The 22,654-nt window shown below is 40.4% G+C and overlaps 1 protein-coding gene across 1 annotated transcript in view; it reads left to right on the top strand.

The window, feature by feature from the left end:
* The window catches only part of SARNP (SAP domain containing ribonucleoprotein), a 57,649-nt gene extending 35,703 nt beyond the window's left edge, over positions 1–21,946 (top strand). The window contains exons 10-11 of the mRNA XM_015557411.1: positions 19,006–19,095; positions 21,665–21,946. Coding sequence (XP_015412897.1) covers positions 19,006–19,095; positions 21,665–21,706 — 132 coding nt within the window. The 3' untranslated portion in view covers positions 21,707–21,946. The remainder of the gene's footprint in view (positions 1–19,005; positions 19,096–21,664) is intronic.
* The last annotated feature ends 708 nt before the right edge of the window (positions 21,947–22,654 follow it).

Raw genomic sequence — 22,654 nt, 5'->3', positions numbered from 1 at the left:
GTCCCAGCATCAAAAAGGGTTTAGCCCTAACCGGTTTGGCTCAGTGTATAGAGCGTCGGCCTGTGGACTCAAGGGTCCCAAGTTCGAATCCGGTAAAGGGCATGTACCTTAGTTGCGGGCACATACCCAGTAGGGAGTGTGCAGGAGGCAGCTGATCGATGTTTCTCTCTCATTGATGTTTCTAATTCTCTATCTCTCTCCCATCCTCTCTGTAAAAAATCAATAAAATATATATATTTTTAAAAAATAGAGTGAAAACTTTTCAGAGTGCTTGACTAATTTCCCTTGTGATGAAGTATTTAGAACTTTAACTTCAATGTCACATGCTCTTCGAACTCGATAGAAAGCAACATATAACTGACCATGTGCGAAAACGGGTTCACGTAGGAATATGCCTACTCTGTCTAGAGTTTGTCCTTGTGATTTATTAATAGTCATCGCAAATGCTGGCATCACAGGAAGCTGTCGTTGAATCAATTTAAATGGGAGCCCAGTGTCAGATGGGGACAAATCAGTTCTTGGAATCATAACAACCTCTTCCTCTGCAGATCCTGTTAATACTTCAGTTTCGATAATATTAGGTCATAATCTTTTGATAATAAATCTGGTACCATTACAAAAACCCCATGCTTGAGGTCTTTGTAATGCTATTGAGATTTCTCAATAACATGATGATTGCACCCACTTTCAATTTTAATTTATGACACGGCATTCCCAAAGGAGTAATACTATTAAGAAATTTGATGCAAAAATTTTCCTTTTCAGCATCATTTGTAGAATCAATGGAATCATCACTCAAATATGTGTGAAAATCTCCATCGAGTATATCTAAAATTTCTTCATTTACTTTTTGAACATGCTCATTTTTTGGACAAAGAATTGCACGTTTAGATATATTTTTATATTATTATCCTCTGATCTCATATTTGTTGTAAGAGACAACTTTGTGAAACATCCCCAAACATTGCAGTACTTTAAACTCGTTTGTACTATGTCCGATCACATAGCATGCGGTATAATACTGAGACATTGTCGAAAATCCCCTCCAAGAAGAACTTCCCCACCAAATGCAACATTCACATTTCTCTTAGTAATTTGTCTGTGGCGTTTATAGCATGACTGGATTCCATGGTGCATTCATCAGTAATGAGAAGTTGGGCCTTTTTAATAGTTTTAGCATCTTCACTGTTTTTTCGAGTCTAGAAATTGAAGTTTCATTTAGTGCAGCAGTTCTCAACCTGTGGGTCGCAAACAATGAAAATACATCCTGCATATCAGATATTTACATGACGATTCATAACAGTAGCAAAATTACAGTTATGAAGTAGCAACAAAAATAATTTTATGATCAGGGGGTCACCACAACATGAGGAACTGCATTAAAGGGTTGCGGCATTAGTAAGGTTGAGAACCACTGCACGCACTGTTAGGGTCGCCAAAGCTCAGCCCATTTGGTTTTCCAGATGACCTAATAAATTCATAATTCTTTACCCCTTTCGGACTCGTGCGTTCTTCCTTAACACACACCTGTCTTGCTGCCTTCTTAGAATTCAAATAGAGAAACAGAAAGACACTTTTAAACCAGAGGAGTTCAATAAAGGAAGAACATGCCAAAACAAGTTCAGGGAACAGCTCAGGTATGTGGAGAAAAAAGATAGGCAATTATGTTGATGCACACAACGGTATTTTTTCCTACAGAACTGATACGGAGTTAAAAGAGAGAATGTCAATAAAGTGGAGAACAGATAAATGTTAAGGACCATGTGTTTCGCTTGTCATTTAGAGTGCTAAAGAGGGCCATCATATAAGGCCTCTCATCTTATATATAGCTCTGTTCATTTCCAGTTTTCTTTCCTCAACCATTTCATATCTAAGCATGAGCATAATAGTGAAAATTCTATATATAACTGCATCCCTCCACTCTATAACTTAATAAACTCCTCCCTCAATATATACTTCCTAAAATCCAGACACTGAGCATTTCAAACAATCTCAGTAACACACATTCACTGCTAGGGACTTAAAAAGATTCAATATTTGATACGAACTCCAAATGTGGAACAATCTGAAAGTACATTTCTATTTTTGTTCTAAGAATCTGCTGTAGGGATAAGAAGGTAGATTTGGTTAAAATATTAATTTTTGAAAATGTGGGGGGAAAGCAGCAAAGGAACAGGAGGGGAGGAAAAAAGTTAACATTTTCTAGATTTTTTTTTTTAAATATATTTTATTGATTTTTTTACAGAGAGGAAGGGAGAGAGATAGTTAGAAACATCGATGAGAGAGAGACATCGATCAGCTGCCTCCTGCACATCTCCTACTGGGATGTGCCCGCAACCCAGGTACATGCCCTTGACCGGAATCGAACCCGGGACCCTCCAGTCCACAGGCTGACGCTCTATCCACTGAGCCAAACCGGCTTCGGCCATTTTCTAGATCTTAATAAGATCTCAGATTTTATTCAAAAGAGGCTCTTTGCTAGTTTGCAAACATCACCCACCACCAAATATCCCCCTATAAAATCTCCCAATCTGATACCCTGTCTCATCCCTATCTCCATCTCCAAAATACTGAATTTTTTCTGACCAACTTTGGCTATCAAGCATGAAAAGCAACTTTGCTATTTTGGTGAGTATATTAAGAAAAATGAATTATCATGTAATTATTAAACCTGAATTGAACTGACCCCTAAAAATAAAATATTACCTCTCCAATCAGTGTCAGCCCAAAGAACAATATTAATCAAGTATTGAAATAAATCTTAAACATTCCTGTACTGGTACACCTCTCACATCATGAGGAGCCCTTTGAACACCAAAATTCCCCCCTCCCAGCAAAAATAATAACACATACACACACAGATTTTTTTAAAAAGAAAAAAAAAACCCAAATTTCTTCTCCCATACAGACTTCGAAGGATGGACAGACGTGAATTCAGATAGTTCACATTTCACTGTAGCCAAGAATATCTACGAGTGATCAGACAGATATTGTTCTGCTTAGAAAAGCCAGGCCAGCTACTGATCACCCCCAAATTAGACATACAACTTGACAACCAATCATATGTAATATGATTGACAGGTGGATTTTTAAAATTATTCATCTTATATACTGAAGAGTACTTTAAAAAAAAACACAGCACAAAAAAACAACAACCCAACACGTGAAGAATAATCCCACCCCAAGAACTTAGTTGGCCAAAAACAACTGAAGGATATTTAAAAGTAAAACAGACTTAACAAAACCCAACACTCCCCTCCTTTCCCAGGCTGTGTTTACTCTTGGAGCAAAGACTACAGGGAGACCAGAGAAAGGCATAAAACTTGTTTTTTTATCAAAGTTATCAGTTCTGACATGTTAGAAGGAATGCAAAGACATTAGTGAGGGTGGGTATTGCGCAGGGGAGATAGAAAAAAGTGTTTTTTATCTGACTTTTTTAATCTATTAGTTCTTTGGGTTCAAACTAAATGAACAAAATCAGAGAGGGAAAAATCAAAAAGGTACAAGATCCTAGTGGTCTCAACTATGTACCTTAGGGAAGAATAAGCCCTCTATAACAAACTTCTCAAAAATCCAATTTGTAGCCCTGGCTGGTGTAGCTCAGTTAGTTGAGCGTTGTCCAATGCACCTAAAGGTTGCTGGTTGATAGCCGGTCAGAGTACATGCCCAGGCTGTGGGATTGGACCCTGGTAGGGGTGCGAATGGGAGGCAGCCAATTGATGTTTCTCTCTTATGTTGATGTTTCTTTCTCTCTCTTTCTCTCTTTCTCTCTTTCTTTCTCTCTCTCTCTCTCTCTCTCTCTCTCTCAAGTCAATAAAAACATTTTTTAAAAAGATCCAATTTATAGTAAACAGGGCAAACCACCAGCCATAAATGTTAATATGTTAATGTTAATATAGCATCAAAAATTTCAACTTGCTTCTCCCAATTTTTGAAGCTTTTCCTCTTAAAGTGTTCAATTTCTATTCCTAATATTTCATGTCCAATTTTTCTTCATATCCAGCAAGGTAAAAAGTGTGTGCTTGAAAGTTAAGGCACAGTGGTAGAGTAAAAGTTGTTGAGCAAAGAAAAACCTGACTCCTACTTCCCTAGTTAAAATTAGAATACATTTTCAAGAGCCCTGGGCAGGGAGAGAAAAATTCCATTCTGCTTCTTTGCTCTTCAAAATTCCTATAGCCAAGTGGTTTAACAGCAGTTGAATGGCACACATAATGACATCATTGATTGGACCCATAACAGAAGGCAGTGAGAAGAGAGGGTGGGAGGGGGAGGGAATGAAAAGGGAGGGAGGTGAAGATGTATTTGTGTTACAGACAAAAGACAAGTTCTGTCCTCAGCAGGGACAAATGAAGAACCAGATGAGGGTATAAACTGAGGTCAGAGAGTTTGCCCTATTGTTTCCTCTTTAAACAGCCTCGCCCCTAAAGGTGTATTCCAATGGTTGGGTAGAGAAACAGCAGTGTGAAAAATGCCAAATATTTATTTTCAAATTATTATGAACTAGAAGGGGATTTAAAGGACTGGTTAAATTTGCTTGGGCCTAAAATGCTCCAAGAAATACTGAAGGCTATGTGAGGTGGGTTTTGGTTTTTCCTTAAAATTCATCCTTTCTGATAGCCACTCTCAATCACTATTATCTCTATCTATCTATCATATACATAGCCCATTCTTATTTTCTTGTGGTTAATATAAGTTAAAAGAATACAAATAAAAACAAAAAAACCTCACCCAAGGAGTGAGGATATTTTTTCCATCGATTTTTAGGGAGAATGGAAGGGAGGGGGTGTAGGAGGGGAGAGGCGAAAGAGAAACATCAATTGGTTACCTCCTGCATGCGCCCTAACTGAGGGCAGGAATCAAATGGTACTTGCAACCCAAGTACATACCTTGACTGGAAATTGATCCTGTGACCCTCTGGTGCGTAGGTCAATGCTCTAACTACTGAACCATACTGGCCAGAGCAAGAATACAATTTTTCAAATGGAGAAATCATTTTGGGGAAAATGGTAATCTGGGATGAAGGGGCCCTAGCTGGTTTGGCTCAGTGGATAGAGCATGGACCTTCAGACTGCAGAGTAGTTCAATTCTGGTCAAGGACACATACCTTGGTTGTAGGCTTGATTCCAGCCCTGGTAGGGTGTGTGTGGGAGACAACCAATAGATGTGTTTGCTCTCACGTTGGTGTTTCTGTCTCCCCCTCCCTTCCACTCTCTAAAAATCAATGGAAATATATCCTCAGGTAAGGATTAACCAAAAAAAAAGAAAAAGAAAAAAGATGAAGGGGAGGAAGGGATTAATTCCTTCATAAGCCCTTGATCAATGAAATATAATGACTAAGAGGATCACACAAGTTTTTTCCATCTACAACAGTGGTTCTTAACCTTCCTAATGCCGCGACCCTTCAATACAGTTCCTTATGTTGTGGTGACCCCCAACCATAAAATTATTTTCGTTGCTACTTCATAACTGTAATTTTGCTACTGTTATGAATCGTCATGTAAATATCTGATATGCAGGATGTATTTTCATTGTTGCAAATTGAACATAATTAAAGCATAATGATAATCACAAAAACAATATGTAATTATGTGTTTTCCAATGGTCTTAGGTGACCCCTGTGAAAGGGTCGTTCGACATTCCCCCCCACCACCCCCAAAGGGGTCGCGACCCACAGGTTGAGAATCACTGCCTTAGAGCCAGCTGTGATTCTTTCTAACTTTCCTTTTCCTTTCACGTCTCTGCCTCAGAGATATCCTGTTTGTAGGAATCTTAAACTTTTTAGGAAGGCCCCTGCTGCTTTGGGCGGGAGGGGTCGGGGGATTGGATTGTGGTAACAGCCTTCTTTAGACTTGGTGAGGAATTTTTCTTTTAATGTTTGTCTATACTCAAAGCTATTTGCAATTGTTACCAACTATAGCTGCACATAAGAGTCCCAGGGGACCCTTTTTAAAATTTAGCGCCTTAAGCTCTTCCTTTTGAGATTCATATTTATTAGTTTGGTGAAGCCAGACTGCATTTTAAAATATTAGAGTCTGTTTTCTTAGTGCTCATTCTAAATGTGTGAATGCTTAGGTAACTGTCATCTTTATTCTCTGTATATTTTGGCCAAGACAACATTTACCTCCCTTCAAACATTTTTAGCTTTCTTGACATTTCTTCCAAATTGTGCATCGCTTATCCTTAAAAGCAACAGCTTTTTGGCTTTTAAGGGAAGGGAGGGGTGGGGACTTTTAATAGAAATGTGGTTTCCAGGGGGGTCTCAAGTGTGAAGCCTTCATTTCCTCCACCTGCCTTGCTTTGTCCTACAATCAATTACTGTAAGACCCAGATGACCTCTTCTGGGGTCGAAGAGGAGTGGGGGTTGGGGAAAAGCTTGATTTAGACAAGAGAAAGAAAAAGTGATAGGAGCTAGTGACTCAGAAGAGTGTTTGGTTCTGAGCTGACTGTTTGGGAACTTGAAATCCATTGAAGATAGGAGATAACAGTTCCTGGTGGTCTTTTATTCTGGTGTAGTTTTAAAGTTTCTGACACCTAGAAAATTGATTCTGATCTCACAGTTGAAAGATTGTTGAGAGTAGGTAAGCTGGTTGTTCTGGGAAGTGTATTAAGTTTATGTGTGGGGGGAGTGTTGGAATCTCTTTACTGTGTATTGTTGGTGCTAACTGTACCCTTTCCTAGTCTTGTCCTTCATTTATAGTCCTCTTTTAGGCTCTGTGTACTGGTTTTTAGGACCACCCCATGTTCTGCGGTCTGGCTGGCATAAGGCTCAAGGGTTAACATGTACAGATGAATTTCAGAAACAGGGTCAGGGAGGTGACAGCTGTGTGTTTAAGCATTGAAGTGTTTCTGAGAGAAAAACCATCAGTTGCTGTCATTCACCCTGAGAGTATGAAATTGGAAGCTCGCTTACCCTGGAGTGTTTCATAACCTTTACCTCTGGGAAGTCAAGGCCATATCAGTATTAATCCACCATCTCCTGAAAGCCCTCAGGCTCTGCTTTTCATCTTGCCATCAGTCACGTGGCAGTGAGAGTCAAGATGTGACCATAAGGTTCCCTCTTTTCCTTTTTGCCTCATTCTTCCCTTAAATTCCCTTGGAAAATCAGATTGAACTGTTAACATAGGGTGGTAATTCATGTACAAAAGGGGACAGTTATTTGTTATTTTTGCAAAATGTGACTATCTTAGGTCACTATAAGCCTCTCTTCCATCACTCCAGGGGAAAATTTTTGAGAAAATAATCTTCTGGAATAAGTAAAGTGGCAGAGTTTAGGTCCTGATGGGAATGTATTAGAGACTTTTACATTGAACATTATTGGATGTGAACAATAGCTCAGTCATTTCGGAGAATGGCCAGCTCCAACTCATAGCAGTACCTAAGCTTCCCTGAAATGCCCCTTCCTACTTGTAACGATAAGTCTAACTGAATTCTTTTTATATATACTTTATTGATTTCAGAGAGGAAGGGAAAGGGAGAGAATTATAGAAACATCAATGATGAGAGAGAATCATTGATTGGCTGCCTCCTGCACACTCCCAACTGGGGAGCAAGCCTGCAACCCAGGCATATGCCCTTGAACCTGGGACCCTTCAGTCTGCAGGCTGACGCTCTATCCACTGAGCAAAACCTGGCCTGACTGAATTCTTTAGATTTAAATTCTGCTTCCTACACATGATGTAAGTGAGTGAGCTTGTTGCACTGACCAGGAAAAATGCCGGGCTTGGTTAATGCTTTTGGTCTCCTCTAAGAATAAGTGAGTATGTCTCTTAATTGAATTTAGAAATACCCTTGCTTTGTGTTTTGGGAATTACTGAGTTCAAATTCCCTAAATAAGCCTGGGTTACATTTGGGTCACTGTTCTGTTTCTTCTAGTTTCTCTTTATGATCCAGAGTAGCACTAGTAATAAGATTGAAGAAAGCGAATGCTTTCAACACACAGCAGTCCATGGGGTGATATTGCTAATTAAATCAAAGTGGACTCCTTTTGGCAGAGCAAATAACCCTAGAACACTAAGCTTAGAATAGTAGTATTTATTGTATTCAGGTTAAAATTAGTAAGCTTTGAAAAATGTTCTCTTGAATTTGAATCTTGAAGACATAAGTTTGGTTTGGAAGATAACAAAGGTAGGATTCCATTTTGGGTAGAGAGCAGCTTATCCTTGGTACTCTGTCATAAAAAGAGGCAATAGTTTTAGAAAGTACATCTACGCTATTCAGGCTGCCAGTTACTGTAGTTGGCCTTCTATTTGGGATTTAATTCCTGGCTACAGTGTATATACCATGGAAACCATTGACAAGAGCCCTTAATTTAAAATTTTCTAGTTATTTCCTAGTACCTCTTTATCCTCCTGGGACAGTAAGGTATTTTTAAAATAAATGTCATTATATTTAGAGAAAAATAAGTTGTGTTTTTTTTTTATTCCTTACTCAAGGATATGTTTTTATTGTTTTATTTTAGAGAGGGAGGGATGGGGAAGGGAATGGGAGAGAGAGACAGACAGACAGACAGACAGACATCAGTTGCCTCCCATATGCACCCTGACTGGGGATCAAACCTACAACCTGGGTATGTGCCCTGACTGGGAATCTTTGGTGCATGGGACAACACTCCAACCAACTGACCCACACCGGCCAGGGCCCAGGGTGAGAGGAATAAGTTCTTAAGGGTACAGCAGCCACCCTGAAACTAACTGCACTTCATCTTGTCTGCTAAGGCTCTACCTTGGGATCTGGTGTTGGATCTCATGTTTTTCTTTCACCACAATACTCTGGCCACACCTTCTTTTTTTTTTAATTGACTTTAGAAAAGGAGGAAAAGAGGAGGGGGAGAAAGAGGGAGAGAGAGGGAGAAAAACATCAATGTGAAAGAGATTTATCAATCAGTTGCCTCCTGTATGCACCTGACCAGGGATCAAACCCATAGGCATGTGCCCTGGCTGGGAATTGAACCTGCAACCTTTCAGTGCAGGGGATGACACACCAATCAACTAAGCCACACTGGCCAGGGCTGACCTCTCCTTTGTAATAGAATATTAAAAATAGAAATAATTTCAACATCACTTCCCAGAGAGAGATCACACAGTTGGCTTTAAACCTTATAGTCAATAGAAAGAGAACACAGTTAAACAGTTTAGTTATTCACAGGATTCAGAAGGTGAAAACTAACAAATTATTCAGCAAAAGCATAATTATTTTGGGTCTGGGGACCAGAAAGAAAATTTTCCCATGGGTCCTCATAATACAGTGCTATAATGAACAGTGGCACACATCTTTACAATAACTCAGTTGTGAATTCATAAGCCACATGAGTTTAAGGATCTTTGTTTTATTCATCTCTCTATTTCTAATGCAAATACAGTGCCTGAGCATAAGTAGATACTCAGTGGATATTTGAATGACGAGTAGGTGAATGGATTAATTTTACAATTTTAGTGTTATTGAAATTGTTGATAGAAATTGACATCAGGTAATTCAGTGAAAGCAATTTCTCAGAGGCCTTTAGAGCAGTGGTCGCCAACCGGTGGTCTGCAGACCACTGGTGGTCCGTGAGATCTGAAAGGTTGGCGACCGCTATTTTGGAGTACCTGGGATTGGGTCCACAAAGTTAGATATTGGATCCTTGCTCAGCTCCCTCAGATATTTCCTTATATAGATATCTATTTTTTGTAGTCATTAATTATTAGGGATGATGAAATCAGTGAAACTTGGCAGCATAGATTTTTTTTAGGTTTCCAGAAAGAGAAGATGGTTAATAGCACTTGGTAGAGAAGACTCTGGTTTTGTTCGGTTACTGTTCTGCCACATTTTTTTAAAATATATTTTTATTGATTTCAGAGAGAGAGAGAATCATTGATCGGCTGCCTCTTGCACATCCCACACTGGGGATTGAGTCCGTAACCCGGGCATGTGCCCTGACCGGGAATTGAACCGTGACCTCCTGGCTCATAGGTCAACACTCAACCACTGAGCCATGCTGACCGGGCTGTTCTGACACACTTTAACCCTAAATTTAGTCATTTGCCCAAATACTCATTTGCCTTGCAGCTAAAATAAATTTCCTTGTTGCCTTGGTAAGGAGTGATTCTTAACGAACTTTCGGTGACTTCACTTCTAATAAGAGGAATGTATGGCATTGTTAGCTTCAAATTGTTACTTTGTTTCAAGGACCAGGAGGAATGTTTCAATAAAACTAATAGCTAATATATATTGAGTTACCTATATGTTAGTTCCTAGGTGCTGAGCGCATTCACACATGTAATTTGTATTTGTGTCTTGAATTTCTCAGTCTTTTCCCTCAGCAAGTATTCTTTTCTGTATATTGCCCGAGGATTTTGCAACTATAAAATGGAAACAAGGATAAAAGTGATTTTGGGAAAGTTGAAGATGTCTTCTGAAGGGTTCAGTTTGGAACTGTCTTATTTCATAATGGAAAATACCATGATAGTAATTCATAGGGATATTGGCTTTATTGATATGCATCATGCTTTCTGTCCAGTGCTGCATACACACACACACACACACACACACACACACTCACACACTCACACGCTAGAGGCCTGGTGCACGAAATTCATGCACTGGGGTGGGGGTGCCTCAGCCCTGCCTGCACCCTCTCCAATCTGGGACTCCTCAGGGGATGTCCGACTGCAGGTTTAGGTCCTCTCACAGTCCAGGACTGCTGGCTCCCAACCCCTCACTTGCCTGCCTGCTGATTGCTCCTAACTGCTTCTGCCTGCCAGCCTGATCACCCCCTAACCACTCCTCTGCCAGCCTGGTCACCCCTAACTGCTCTCCCCTGTGGGCCCGGTCCCCCCCCAACTGCCCTCCCCTGCCGGCCATCTTGTGACCACATGGGGGTGACCGTCAATTTGCATATTATCCATTTATTATATAGGAGGCCCAGCACACGAAATCATGCGTGGATAGGGTCCCTAGGCCTAGCCTGCGATCAGGGCCATCTTCCACTTGCTCGCCAGTCCCCAGTCCCGACCCGCCGCCACCCACCATGGTTCCCTGTGGTTCCCCATTGGCCATCCAGCAGTCAGAGCCTTCTGGCCGGAGGGAGGGACCAAGAGGTCGGCTGTTCTGCCCGCTCACCATTCCCCACCTTTCAGTCCCGCCCCGCCACCACCCACCCCGGTTCCCCTTGGTTCCCTTTTCGCCATCCAGCGATCACAGCCTGTGGGATGCGGGGAGGGACTGAAAGGTGGTCAGTGCACCTCGTAGCGATTGGTCGATCAGTCATTCTAGTCGTGATGCCCTTATGGTCGCTGGCCTTTTACTATATAGTATAGACTCTCTTCTTTTACACAATTCCCTTTTTCATTTTTATCAATGAGCTTTTAAAAAGAAAAGACAGCTTTGGGAAAATAGGATTATTATGGCATCTGTCATTTGGCTTGCTATTTAAATCTTGAGTAACAGGATGGAGGAAGTGAACTACATTGATCCATATATTGATCAATCTGAACATCCAGTGCCTATGTTTAGTTAGTGAGGTTTCTTTTCTGATTCTGGATGCAAATTGTATGTTTTTAGGAGTTTTCATTTAATAGGAAATAAGGGCATTTCAGATTCCAGCACTAGTCTTCTGACACAGGAGAATGCATGGGAAGAATTAAGAGTGAGTGGTTGAGAGTTTGCAGGAGAGGGTTGGGGGTACGGGGATGAAGAACGGAAGGGTTTGTAAATGCATATGACAGTGAGCTGGAGGAGTCAGTGCTGCCTGCAGATGCATAACCCCATTTGTGCACTTGAGCATGACCTGGGGGGCATTGGCCTGATGAATGCAAAGAAAGATGCGTTTTGATCAAGGTAATTTCCCTCAGATGGGTCTCACCATCCCATGAATCAAAACCTGTCAGCAAGGAGCTAAAGATGGAGTGAAGTTTATTGTACGATTGTCTCCATGTGACACCGTCACGCTAGAAGGGTCAAGTGAGAGAGATCATTAGAACTGTGTTGATTTACTGGGCCTGTGGTGCATTTTCCCTGCAGGGCAAGAAGGAAAGAGGCTTTAGGAGGGGAGCTGAGGGCCTCTGGGTGGTGAGGAAAGAGCAGGCATGCACAAAATAAACCCTGCTTTCTGTGGGTGAGGGCTAGGCAGGCTGTTTGTAGGGAGTGGGAAGTGGGGGGGAATCTGTATTGTTGTTTTTTTCACCTAGAGCCCCTGATAGATTTAGAGCAGATGTTCTGCCTGGATCTCCAGGAAAAGCACCAAAGATGTGATTTAAAAAGGAAGCTTGTGGGGAAATCTCTGATTCTATCCTCAGTGGCTAAAGAAGTATCTCCTTTCCCTCCTCCTATTCTTTTACCTCCCTTGTTCTTGCCTCATCTTTGAGCTCAATAAGAAATGGGGGCCAAAACCGGTTTGGCTCAGTGGATAGAGCGGCGCCCTGCAGACTGAAGGGTCCCGGGTTCGATTCCGGTCAAGGGCATGTACCTTGGTTGCACATGTACCCAGTGGGAGATGTGCAGGAGGCAGCTGATCGATGTTTCTCTCTCATTGATGTTTCTAGCTCTCTATCTCTCTCCCTTCCTCTCTGCAAAAAATCAATAAAATATATTAAAAAAAAGAAAAGAAATGGGAAATTCAATTTAGAGGTCAAAATTCCCATTTCGGGATATAGCAAAATAGGGAACTAGAAGAAAGGTTGTCTCACACATTCCTGATGGACTTTGTGATGAGATTTATGAAGGGAGTGGTCCTAGGGTTTGTGCTGAGAGAATGGCTGGGCTTCAAGAGTGGCATCTCCCAGTCTGTAATTTGAACTTGCTGAAGTACCCCTAGGATTGACTTGAATGGGAATAAGTACATAGTGTGGTAAGTTTAGCAAGATATGGTCTAGTCCTGCTTCTCTTCAATAAGATGGAATGTTCCTTTTATTTTCTGCTTGGCCTGGAGACTTAATGAAATGGAGATTTTTAAAAAAAATTTTAATATATTTTTATTGACTTCAGAGAGGAAAGGTGAAGGAGAGAGAGATAGAAACATAAATGATAGAGAGAATCATTGATTGGCTGCCTCCTGCACACCCCTGACTGGGGATCTAGCCCACCACCTGGGCATGTGCCCTGACTGGGAATCAAACCATGACCAACTAGTTCATAGGTTGACACTGAACCACTGAGCCATGTTGGTTGGGCTAGAGTATCATTTTGAAATTTCCATTTATATCCCTTACTTTTAAAAATATATTTTAAAATTGATTATAAAGAGAAAGGGAAAAGGAAAGAGAAACAATGGATCTGCTGCCTCTTGCACACCCCCTACTGGGGATCGAGCCCACAACCTGGGTATGTACCCTGAGCCGGAATTGAACACTTGGTGCATAGGACAATGCTCAACCAACTGAGCCATACCAATTATTCACTTTTATTTTAGTAATGGTAGGCAAAACTTTGCCTAGTAAGGAAAAATGTAGAGAGGCCTATCTTCATTGGAAACTCTCCTAATTCTTTAATTACAGTTCAACAGATGAAATAGCCAGTTAGCCAGAATTAGAAACAAATTTGACTGAGAAAATCTTTCATATAAGATAACTAACTAACTGGAGCCCTGGCTGGTGTGGCTGAGTTGGTTTAAGTGTTGTCCCATACACTGAAGGGTCATGGGTTCAATTCCTGGTTAGGGCACATACCCAGGTTGCAGGTTTGATCCCCAGTCTATCCCTGGGTCAGGGCGTATATGGGAGGCACCGATCAGATCGATGTTTCTATCTCCCCCTCTTCCTTCCTCTCTCTTTCAAATCAATTTTTTTAAAAAGATTAGTAACTGGAGTCCATTTCTTAGATCCCCTGTTAGTTGTAAAATGGAGGCATTTGATATGATAGAAAGGGAATAGGATCCTAGCATTGACCCAAGTTATTTGAGTGATATGGAAGTCGTTAAAGTAGTTCACAACTTAGCTAAGGGTCCTTATCTTTATCCTTTGGGAATTAAGCATTCCTTCCATTATTGTTTTTTTCCACCTATTCATATAAAGATCTTTATTTGCTGCTATTATTCCAAAGAAATGCTTATATCAGATACCTGAGGATAGAGTAAAGGTGGGTTCTTGAGTAAAAATGTTCTGGGCTTCATTCCTGGCTCTGCCATTTACTATGTAAGACTATTTGTGAGACTTTGGGCAAGTTACTTAACCTCTCTAAGCCTCAGTTTTATCTATTAAATGAATTTAGTCAAAGTACACACTATATATGTCATAGTACCTACTATTTTTAAAATTGCTATAGAAAGAAAATATTGTCACTCAAATCTTAGTGAGTATATTATTATTTTAATTTATGATTATTAAAGTTAAGGACAAGGTACTTCTTTTACTATTTTGTTGTTAATCTTCCCAAGTATATTTTTTTCATTGATTTTTATAGTGAGTGGAAGGGAAGTAGAGAGAGGGGGAGAGAGCAAAACCTCAAGGAGAGAGACAACAAATCAATTGGTTACCTCCCGCACGAACCCCAACTGGGGCCAGGGATTGAACCTGCAACCGAGGTACTTGCATGGGTCAGCGCTCTAACCACTGAGGATATCAACCAGGGCAAGACAAGATACTTCTTTTTTTCTTGAAACTTGGCTTGGTCTTTTTTTTTTTTTTTTAAGGCATATGCTGGGCATCTGTTTTGTTGTTGTTGTTGTTGTTTTATTATTGATTTCAGAGAGGAAGGGAGAGGGAGCAAGAGATTGATTCATCAGTGATGAAGAGAACCATTGATCTTCTGCCTCTTGCACATCCTCCACTGGGAATTGAGCCTGCAAACCAGTTATGTACTTGACTGGGAATCTCACCGTGATCCCTTGTTCATGGGTCTATGCTCAACCATGGAGCCACACCAGCCGGGCCTGGCTCAGTCTTTTATAAATAGCTTAGATTACAAAAGTTATGCACGCACTATGGATTTTGCTGCTGCTTATAATGAAAGGCAGAAAAACTATGTGCAAGCCCTAGAGAGTTTCTCAGTGGTTAGAGCGTTGGCCTGAGGACTAAAGGATCATGGGTCTGATTCCAATCAAGGGCCCAAACCTCAGTTGCAAGATCAATCCCTGGGAGGCAATCAATTGATGTGTCACTCTCACATCGATGTTTTTCTCTCTCTCTCTGTCTCTCCCCTCTCCCTTCCATTCTCTCTAAAAAAATCAATGAGGAAAAAACAGTGAAGGATTAACAACAACAACAAAACACTATGTAAGCAATATTCTGTTCTAGCCCTGGCCAGGTAGGCCAGCTGATTAGATCATTGTCCCGATACTCTAATCTAAGGTTGTGGGTTCAATCGCCAGTCAGGCAGGGCACATATAATAATCAACCAATGATAACTTATATGTTGGATTCTTCAATCCTTCATAGCCACCAACCTTTTTCTTAGCTGCTTTCTTACTCACCAGAAAGCAGGTGCAGCAAGAAAGAGAAAATGAACATGTTTCTCAAGCTGAAAGAGCTCTGGATAAATAGTTTGAAAGGATTTTGAAGTTAGGTAAGTCAAGGAACCAGTCATCTCTCTAAGAGATGTTCTGGACCTTTTCCAAGCATCCAGGAGACTGATGATGCCTGTCCTGTCAGCTTATAAATTAGAATAGAAGCTGGCCGTTCTCCGAGAACTGTGTAAAGACTGAGCTGCTGTTAACATCCAGTACTGTTCAGTGTAAGAGTCTCATACGTATTCCCGTCAGGACCCATACCTGCCATTTCATTTATCCCATTTTAACAGATATTTTCTCATTTCTCACTTTCTCTGCAAACCCAAGTCACCAGTAATTTAAAGCTCAGCCCTACGATTACTGAACATCTAAACTCAGGTGGGCTCTCTGGATTTCTCATTCCCCTCCCCCCCAGACTTGGCACATCTAGACATAGAATCTATCCTCTTAATATACCTCAAGAGACCCTCACATGCCCACCCTCACCATGGGCCGGGAGAGTTTCTTTGGTAATCAACCTAAGGTCTAGTTAAAAGAGTTCAAACAAACTTTTGAACAAAGCTGTGTGGTGCTCCTGAGCTGGATTTTTTAAAACCCCAAGGATTCATATTCCTGCTTTCTATAGGCATTGTGTCTCTGGGTGTCTCAAAACCCACAGACTCAAAAGTAAAGGCAATCCAGAGACCTACAGAAACACAGGAATTTTTTAATACCTCTACTGTCCACCCCAGCCAAGAAGTTGCCTTTGTTGCTGTGATCACAGGAGCCATCTCTTCGGTCAAAAGCAAGGCAGCTATCCAGCTTTGCTTGTTCAATTTGTTTAACTAGCCCTAGCTTTGTAAATGACAAATATTTTTTCAGCATAGAAATTTACTAGTTTGTTTTTACTTGTCTTATGAATATTGAGGCCCTACTTATTTTATTTTTTATTTTACTTATTTTATTTTTTAACAATCTCATTTCTGTTAACTTCTGGTTTACAGTACTTTTGTTTCTATGTATGAAGGTTTAAAAATAATTTATTCTTTTTTATAAATTATAAGAACAACAAATTTCACCATTGAGTAAAAGTAAAAACTGGGATTCTGGTTGTTGTTTTTCTTCACCTAATCACATAAAGATTTTTATTTGCTCATCATAAAATCTAGTTGTGTAATTAGGATTTTTGTTTAAATTAGTCCAAAGTGGCATTTACGAACTTAGTTGTAGGCTGCTGCACTGATAAACGAAAGTGTAAAGTTGGGCTTGGTTTTATTTCATTTTTTTTCCAATATCTAATGCTTATGGATTAAATTCTGGAAATGTTCCAACTATAAGGAAGGAATCTGTTGGATTCCACTACATGTATGTATGCTCCTTGGGTTGGATGCAGAAGGGATGAAACACATTTTGCTGGACCCATGTAGACAGATACCACAAGATACCTCCAATTCCACCAGAACCTTTCACAAATTGGGATCCTTCTTGTGACTTACCTGTAACACTTTTCAGTGTAACTCTAAATTTTTTTGTTATCCTTACCTGAGGACGTGTCTTTTATTGATTTTTTTTTTTTTTTTTTGAGACAGGGAGAGAGAGAGAAACATCGATTGGCTGTCTCCTGCATTCACCCCAACCAGGGATTGAACCCGCAACCTGGAAATGTGCCCTGACTAGGAATTGAACCCATGACCCTTCGGTGCACAGGACAGTGCTCAACCAACTGAGCCACACCAGCCAGGCTCCACATTTTTTATAGTTGTTAGCAAACCATTCCAGCAAGGGCATACTCTAAATTAGTTCATGTTTTTATCCTCTTTGTGAAATGAGATTTATCCTTCTCTAGTTCTCTTTTGAGGATTTAAAAGAAATTATAAAGTCAGCTGATCCAGCTAAAATGAGACCAGCTGCTGTCTTAGCTAGTTTCCGAACACAATTATGTATAACTGACCTCCTGTACCATGCTTCTTAGGGAAGTCCATAGTGAATATATGCAGGACTTCTCTTGTGTTTCCTTGGAGTATGCCAAAAAGTACGCCACTATAGTCTATTACAATGAAGCCAAACTTGCTATCATCTGAAAGTACTGCTATAAGAGCCTCTGTATAGACTGTCATACAAATGTATGAATTGGTTTGAAATATTCAGTCAGTGTTGACTTTCTTTTCCTTTACTTCTGTTATAATTATACCACAGTAAACCAGGCCATTTGGGGGTACTTTGTTTTAAAGTTTGAATCTTTGTTATACAGATGTAATGGCTCCCAGGACTGAAAGATGGTTTACTCATGACTTTAGATCAGTGATGGCGAACCTTTTGAGCTCGGCGTGTCAGCATTTTGAAAAACCCTAACTTAACTCTGCCGTGTCACATACAGAAATTTTTTGATATTTGCAACCATAGTAAAACAAAGGCTTATATTTTTGATATTTATTTTATATATTTAAATGCCATTTAACAAAGAAAAATCAACCAAAAAAATGAGTTCGCATGTCAGAGGTGACATAGGTTATAGGTTCGCCATCACTGCTTTATTTTTTTTTAATATATTTTATTGATTTTTTACAGAGAGGAAGGGAGAGAGATAGAAAGTCAGAAACATGGATGAGAGAGAAACATCGATCAGCTGCCTCCTGCACACCTCCTACTGGGGATGTGCCCGCAACCCAGGTACATGCCCTTGACCGGAATCGAACCTGGGACCTTTCAGTCCACAGGCCGACACTCTCTCCACTGAGCCAAACCGGTTTCGGCGCCATCACTGCTTTAGATGAAATTCTAAACTCATCTGCTAACTTTTTTTTTTTTTTAATTGAGGGAGGGAGTGGGGAGGAGGGGGAAGAGAAAGAGGGAGATACAGACATCAGTTACCTCCCATATGCACCAAGACTAAGGATCCAACCCAAAACTTGGATAAGTGCTCTGACCTAGAATCGAAATCCCCTACCTCTTGGTGCACAGGGATGCTCTACCCAGTTGAGCCACACTAGCCAGAACCAACAGACTGCTAACATTTTGCCATTCCTGAAATCTGGTCTTTAGTAGGTAGGATCAATGATAGCATGCTTGTGCCATTGCCATGAGCGGCCCCCAAGTTGTTTTGTTTTTTATTTTTTTAATGAGTTTTATTGATTTCTATAGAGAGAGGGAGAGAGAGAGAGAGAGAGAGAGAGAGAGAGAGAGAGAGAGAGAGGCATCAGTGTGAGAGAAAAACATAGATCATTACCTCCCGCATGCACCCCGACTAGGGATCATACCCACAACCTGGTTATATGTGCTGACCAGGAATGGAACTGGACACTTACCCAACTGAGACACACTGGTCAGGGCTGCCTTGAAGTTCATAATTCGTTTCGTGATCTTCCAATCTCCCTGTTCCTGTCAGCTGGGGTCATCCACCATCTTTGAGGCCTTAAATTTTTAGTCGTTTTAGAGACAAAATGTTGTATACTAGCTTATTCAGTTATCTATTTTTTTCTGTTTGTGTGATCCTTAGTTCTGATCATAAGGTTGGCTGGCATATTGTGATCCACAAGTTACAATTTTATTTCCATTTACCTTATGAATGGAGGCTAGCTGTTTCAACCTTTTCCTTTGTCCCTGAACAGTCTGAAGATGACGAGAAGCTGAAAAAGAGGAAGGAGCGATTTGGAATTGTCACAAGTTCAGCTGGAACAGGAACTACAGAGGATACAGAGGTAAAATATACATAACTGCTTCATAGAGCCCTTGAAGGGCAGTGAGGATGAACAAACTGAGTGGAGAAACACTATTATTTCCCTGGCCTACTTCTTAAGTGCTCAGATGAGAAGATCTTTTGTCCTTTGCTTGATAGCTGTTACAAAATATGGTACTTTCCCCCCTGGCACCCCATCAGTTTATTTTACTCATTAGATTCCACATATATCATGTGATACTGTCTTTCTCTGACTGTTTTATTTTACTTACTATAATAATCTCCAGGTTATGGTACTTTTCTTAACCTTTGTTTCACCATCTGGGATGTAGAGATAGTAATACCTACCTTGAAGTGGTATTTTTTTTAAATATATTTTACTAATTTTTTTACAGAGAGGAAGGGAGAGGGATAGAGAGTTAGAAACATCGATGAGAGAGAAACATTGATTCAGCTGCCTCCTGCACACTCCCCACTGGGTATGTGCCCGCAACCAAGGTACATGCCCCTGACCGGAATTGAACCTGGGACCCTGCAGTCCGCAGGCCGACGCTCTATCCACTGAGCCAAACCGGATAGGGCTTGAAGTGGTATTTTAAGCATGAAATGTTTCTATGTAAAAATAGATGATTCTGTATAGAATGCTTGACATATCACCTGTCATATTGAGAGTATTCAGTAAGCAATGTCTGATAATCAGCCAAGCATATTTCTTTCATCATTTAATGAAGCCCATATCCAGCCCAGACACAACTAGAGTTGTGCCTAACTCCCCTCTGGAATAGGACAATAGACTCAAATGAGGTTTCTTTTTCTTATCACTTTATTTGTAAATAGTTTCTCAAAATGAAAGAGTGGCTTTTTTATTTTGAACATAGTGACTTATGTTCAAAAAAAAAAAAGACTTAAGTTCATCCACATTCCAGCTTCCCCTAGAATAATAACTCCCATTCACTGACCCTTAAGCTTTGGAAGACTGCTCAGAACATGGACAGACAATATTGATTTGCTGATTTGAGAATATCTGTAATGGAGACCAAGTATCACCTGAGGTGCACATAAGGAACAATTGAAATAATAAATGTTTTGGACTATAGAAATTACTTGGGTGGAAAGGAGTTTAGAATGTTCTTTCTCCCATTTAATCCAAATTTTGGATTTTCCATCTACCTCTGGAGATATCCTCTGAATATTTATTAACTTATATACTGAAAATCTTATGATTTTTTTTATGAATAATAAAAATAAACCGCCTGGCTGGTGTTGCTCATTGGTTGAGCATCAACTCATGCATGAACCAAGAAGTCACAGTTCAATTCTTGGTCGGGAACATGCCTAGGTTGCCAGCTCAATCCAGTAGAGGGTGTGCAGAAGGCAGCCAATCAATGATTCTCTCTCATCCATGTTTCTCTCTCTCTCTAAAAAATCAATTAAAAAACATTTAAAATAATAATAAACCCTGAAAATTTTGGAATTTGATCAGTTTACATCTTCGCTAGGAAAAAACTAGAGGGATTTGTGTTTTTTATGCTAATTCAGAATAAATCAGTACCTATTGTAAGTATCTGCTTGCTTATTGATTTTCCAGGATGAACTAGAAGTAAACCATAAATCCAGGCTTGTTTTAAATCTAGTTTAAATTACTCCCTTTTCCCAAGGAAACTGTGTTATGCTCACTAAGCTGGTACATTTGGCCTCTCCAACATAAGGCGGATGAGGATTTTGTTGGGTGGCAAGGAATATTGGCGTTTGTTGGGAGAGTCAGTGTATGTAAGGAAGAAGTAACTTCTGAGGCTCATGGAGTTTACATGAGCCAGATGACTTTTTTTTATTCCAAAGAATTGTGTCAATAATCCGGGTGGAGTGGTCTGGGCCTGTATTCACTTAGCTTTTCTTTTTAATCTAAATTAAACCTCCTGTGTGAATGAAATGAAAAAGCAGTCTCCCCTTTGCTGGGGGCAGTGGTTGGAATAAGGATGGATTTGGTGCTGTTTTGTGTCATTCTTTCCTCCGCCCCCTCCCCATTTTGTGCCTTCTCTCCAATGTGTCCTCCCTTAAGAGATCATGTTGGGGACTCACCTCTCCCCATTTATTACGTTGGTATTGAAGATTTTATGCTCTTTGTATTTAGAGGCCTAGGAATAACTGCTCTGGGGACCTGATGTCCAAAGGGGCATTCCCCTCATTTCCACCAAATAGCATTCGTCAACCCTTTGTCCTCTGAAATCTCCCATCTCCCCAGCCTGTTAAGAGTCCACTATTTCGAGACTAACTTGCTACAAGGCTGAATGGTCCTCTCTCCTTAAGGCATCTTTCCATTTTCTACTACTACTTTTCTCCTCTTTTCCTCCTGACCCATCTCTTTATAATCTTCTCCCCTCTCATCCTGCTTTTTCACCGAACCTCCCCAGCTCTAACTGGATAACAAGAGAAATTCAGAAATGAAATCTTTGGCTGCCAAGCTTAAGCCTGGGCCTTCCCTCCTTCTTCAACCATGTGACAATCCATGTGAATTTGGATTAAAGCAGCCAGGAACCCAGGCCACTGCTGTCTTACAATCTAATTTTTCTCTTCTTGCTTTTATCTTATAGGCAAAGAAGAGGAAAAGAGCAGAACGCTTTGGGATTGCCTGATGAGAAACTCCTAATGCTTTCTGTTCTTCAATGGTTTCCATCTCTGACTCCTTGGCCACATACATACCTAAATACACAGTCATGTGCCTGGGTGCTGCCTCGCAATGAGAGAGCATGTACCCCAGGTACATCCGTGAACTAAGTAGCAATTTGACTTACTGCTGTTCCAACTTCAAGATTGTTGTTGTGTTGTGTTTTTTAATTATTATTTTGCTTGTTAATAAAAATCATTAGAAAAGAGAACAGTGTGTTTTATTAGGTACTCCTTTGAGTTCTTAGAGCCAGATTCAATCAGATATGGGGATCTTCAGGGACATTTATAGAGAATTAGCCATAGTCTTTTACCCATTAGAAAAGAAGTTAAGGAAAAGGATTGAATCCATTAATATATTTTTTTTATTGATTTCAGAGAGGAAGGGAGAGGAGAGAGAGAGAGAGGAACATCAATGATAAGAATCATTGATTAGCTGCCCCCTACACATCCCTACTGGGGACCGAGCCTGCAACCAGGGCATGTGTCCTGACTGGGAATTAAATAATGATCTCCTGATTCATAGGTCAACACTTAACCACTGAGCCATACCGGCTGGGTTGAGTCCATCCCTTTAAGCCTATTTATATTCTCTCATGTTCACAGGCATCCTTTTACCTCTTTATCCTTCATGAAGAGGCCAAGTTTTACCCTGAGTCTTTGCTTCGCCAGGTTCGTGTGACCCATTGGTATGAAATAGGGAGAATACCGTGAGTTTTAAGAGGTGCAGAGAATGAAATACAAGGGCTAATGATTGGTAGTCTCTTATAGAATGGAGTCCAGAAGGATCTTATTTTCAAAAGTGATCTGATGTGATACTGTCTTGTTTCAACCAAAGCTAATATATGGGACCCTGTTGGTAGGCAGTTCAGGAAAAGAGATGGGCTGGGTACCACTAAGAGCTAGAAAAGTGTAGG

The sequence above is a fragment of the Myotis davidii genome, unplaced genomic scaffold, assembly GCF_000327345.1.
Source record: "Myotis davidii unplaced genomic scaffold, ASM32734v1 scaffold509, whole genome shotgun sequence".
In the NCBI taxonomy this organism is placed as follows: domain Eukaryota; kingdom Metazoa; phylum Chordata; class Mammalia; order Chiroptera; family Vespertilionidae; genus Myotis; species Myotis davidii.
The sequence above is the reverse complement of the archived record's forward strand: the minus strand, read 5'-3'. Positions and strand labels throughout refer to the sequence as shown.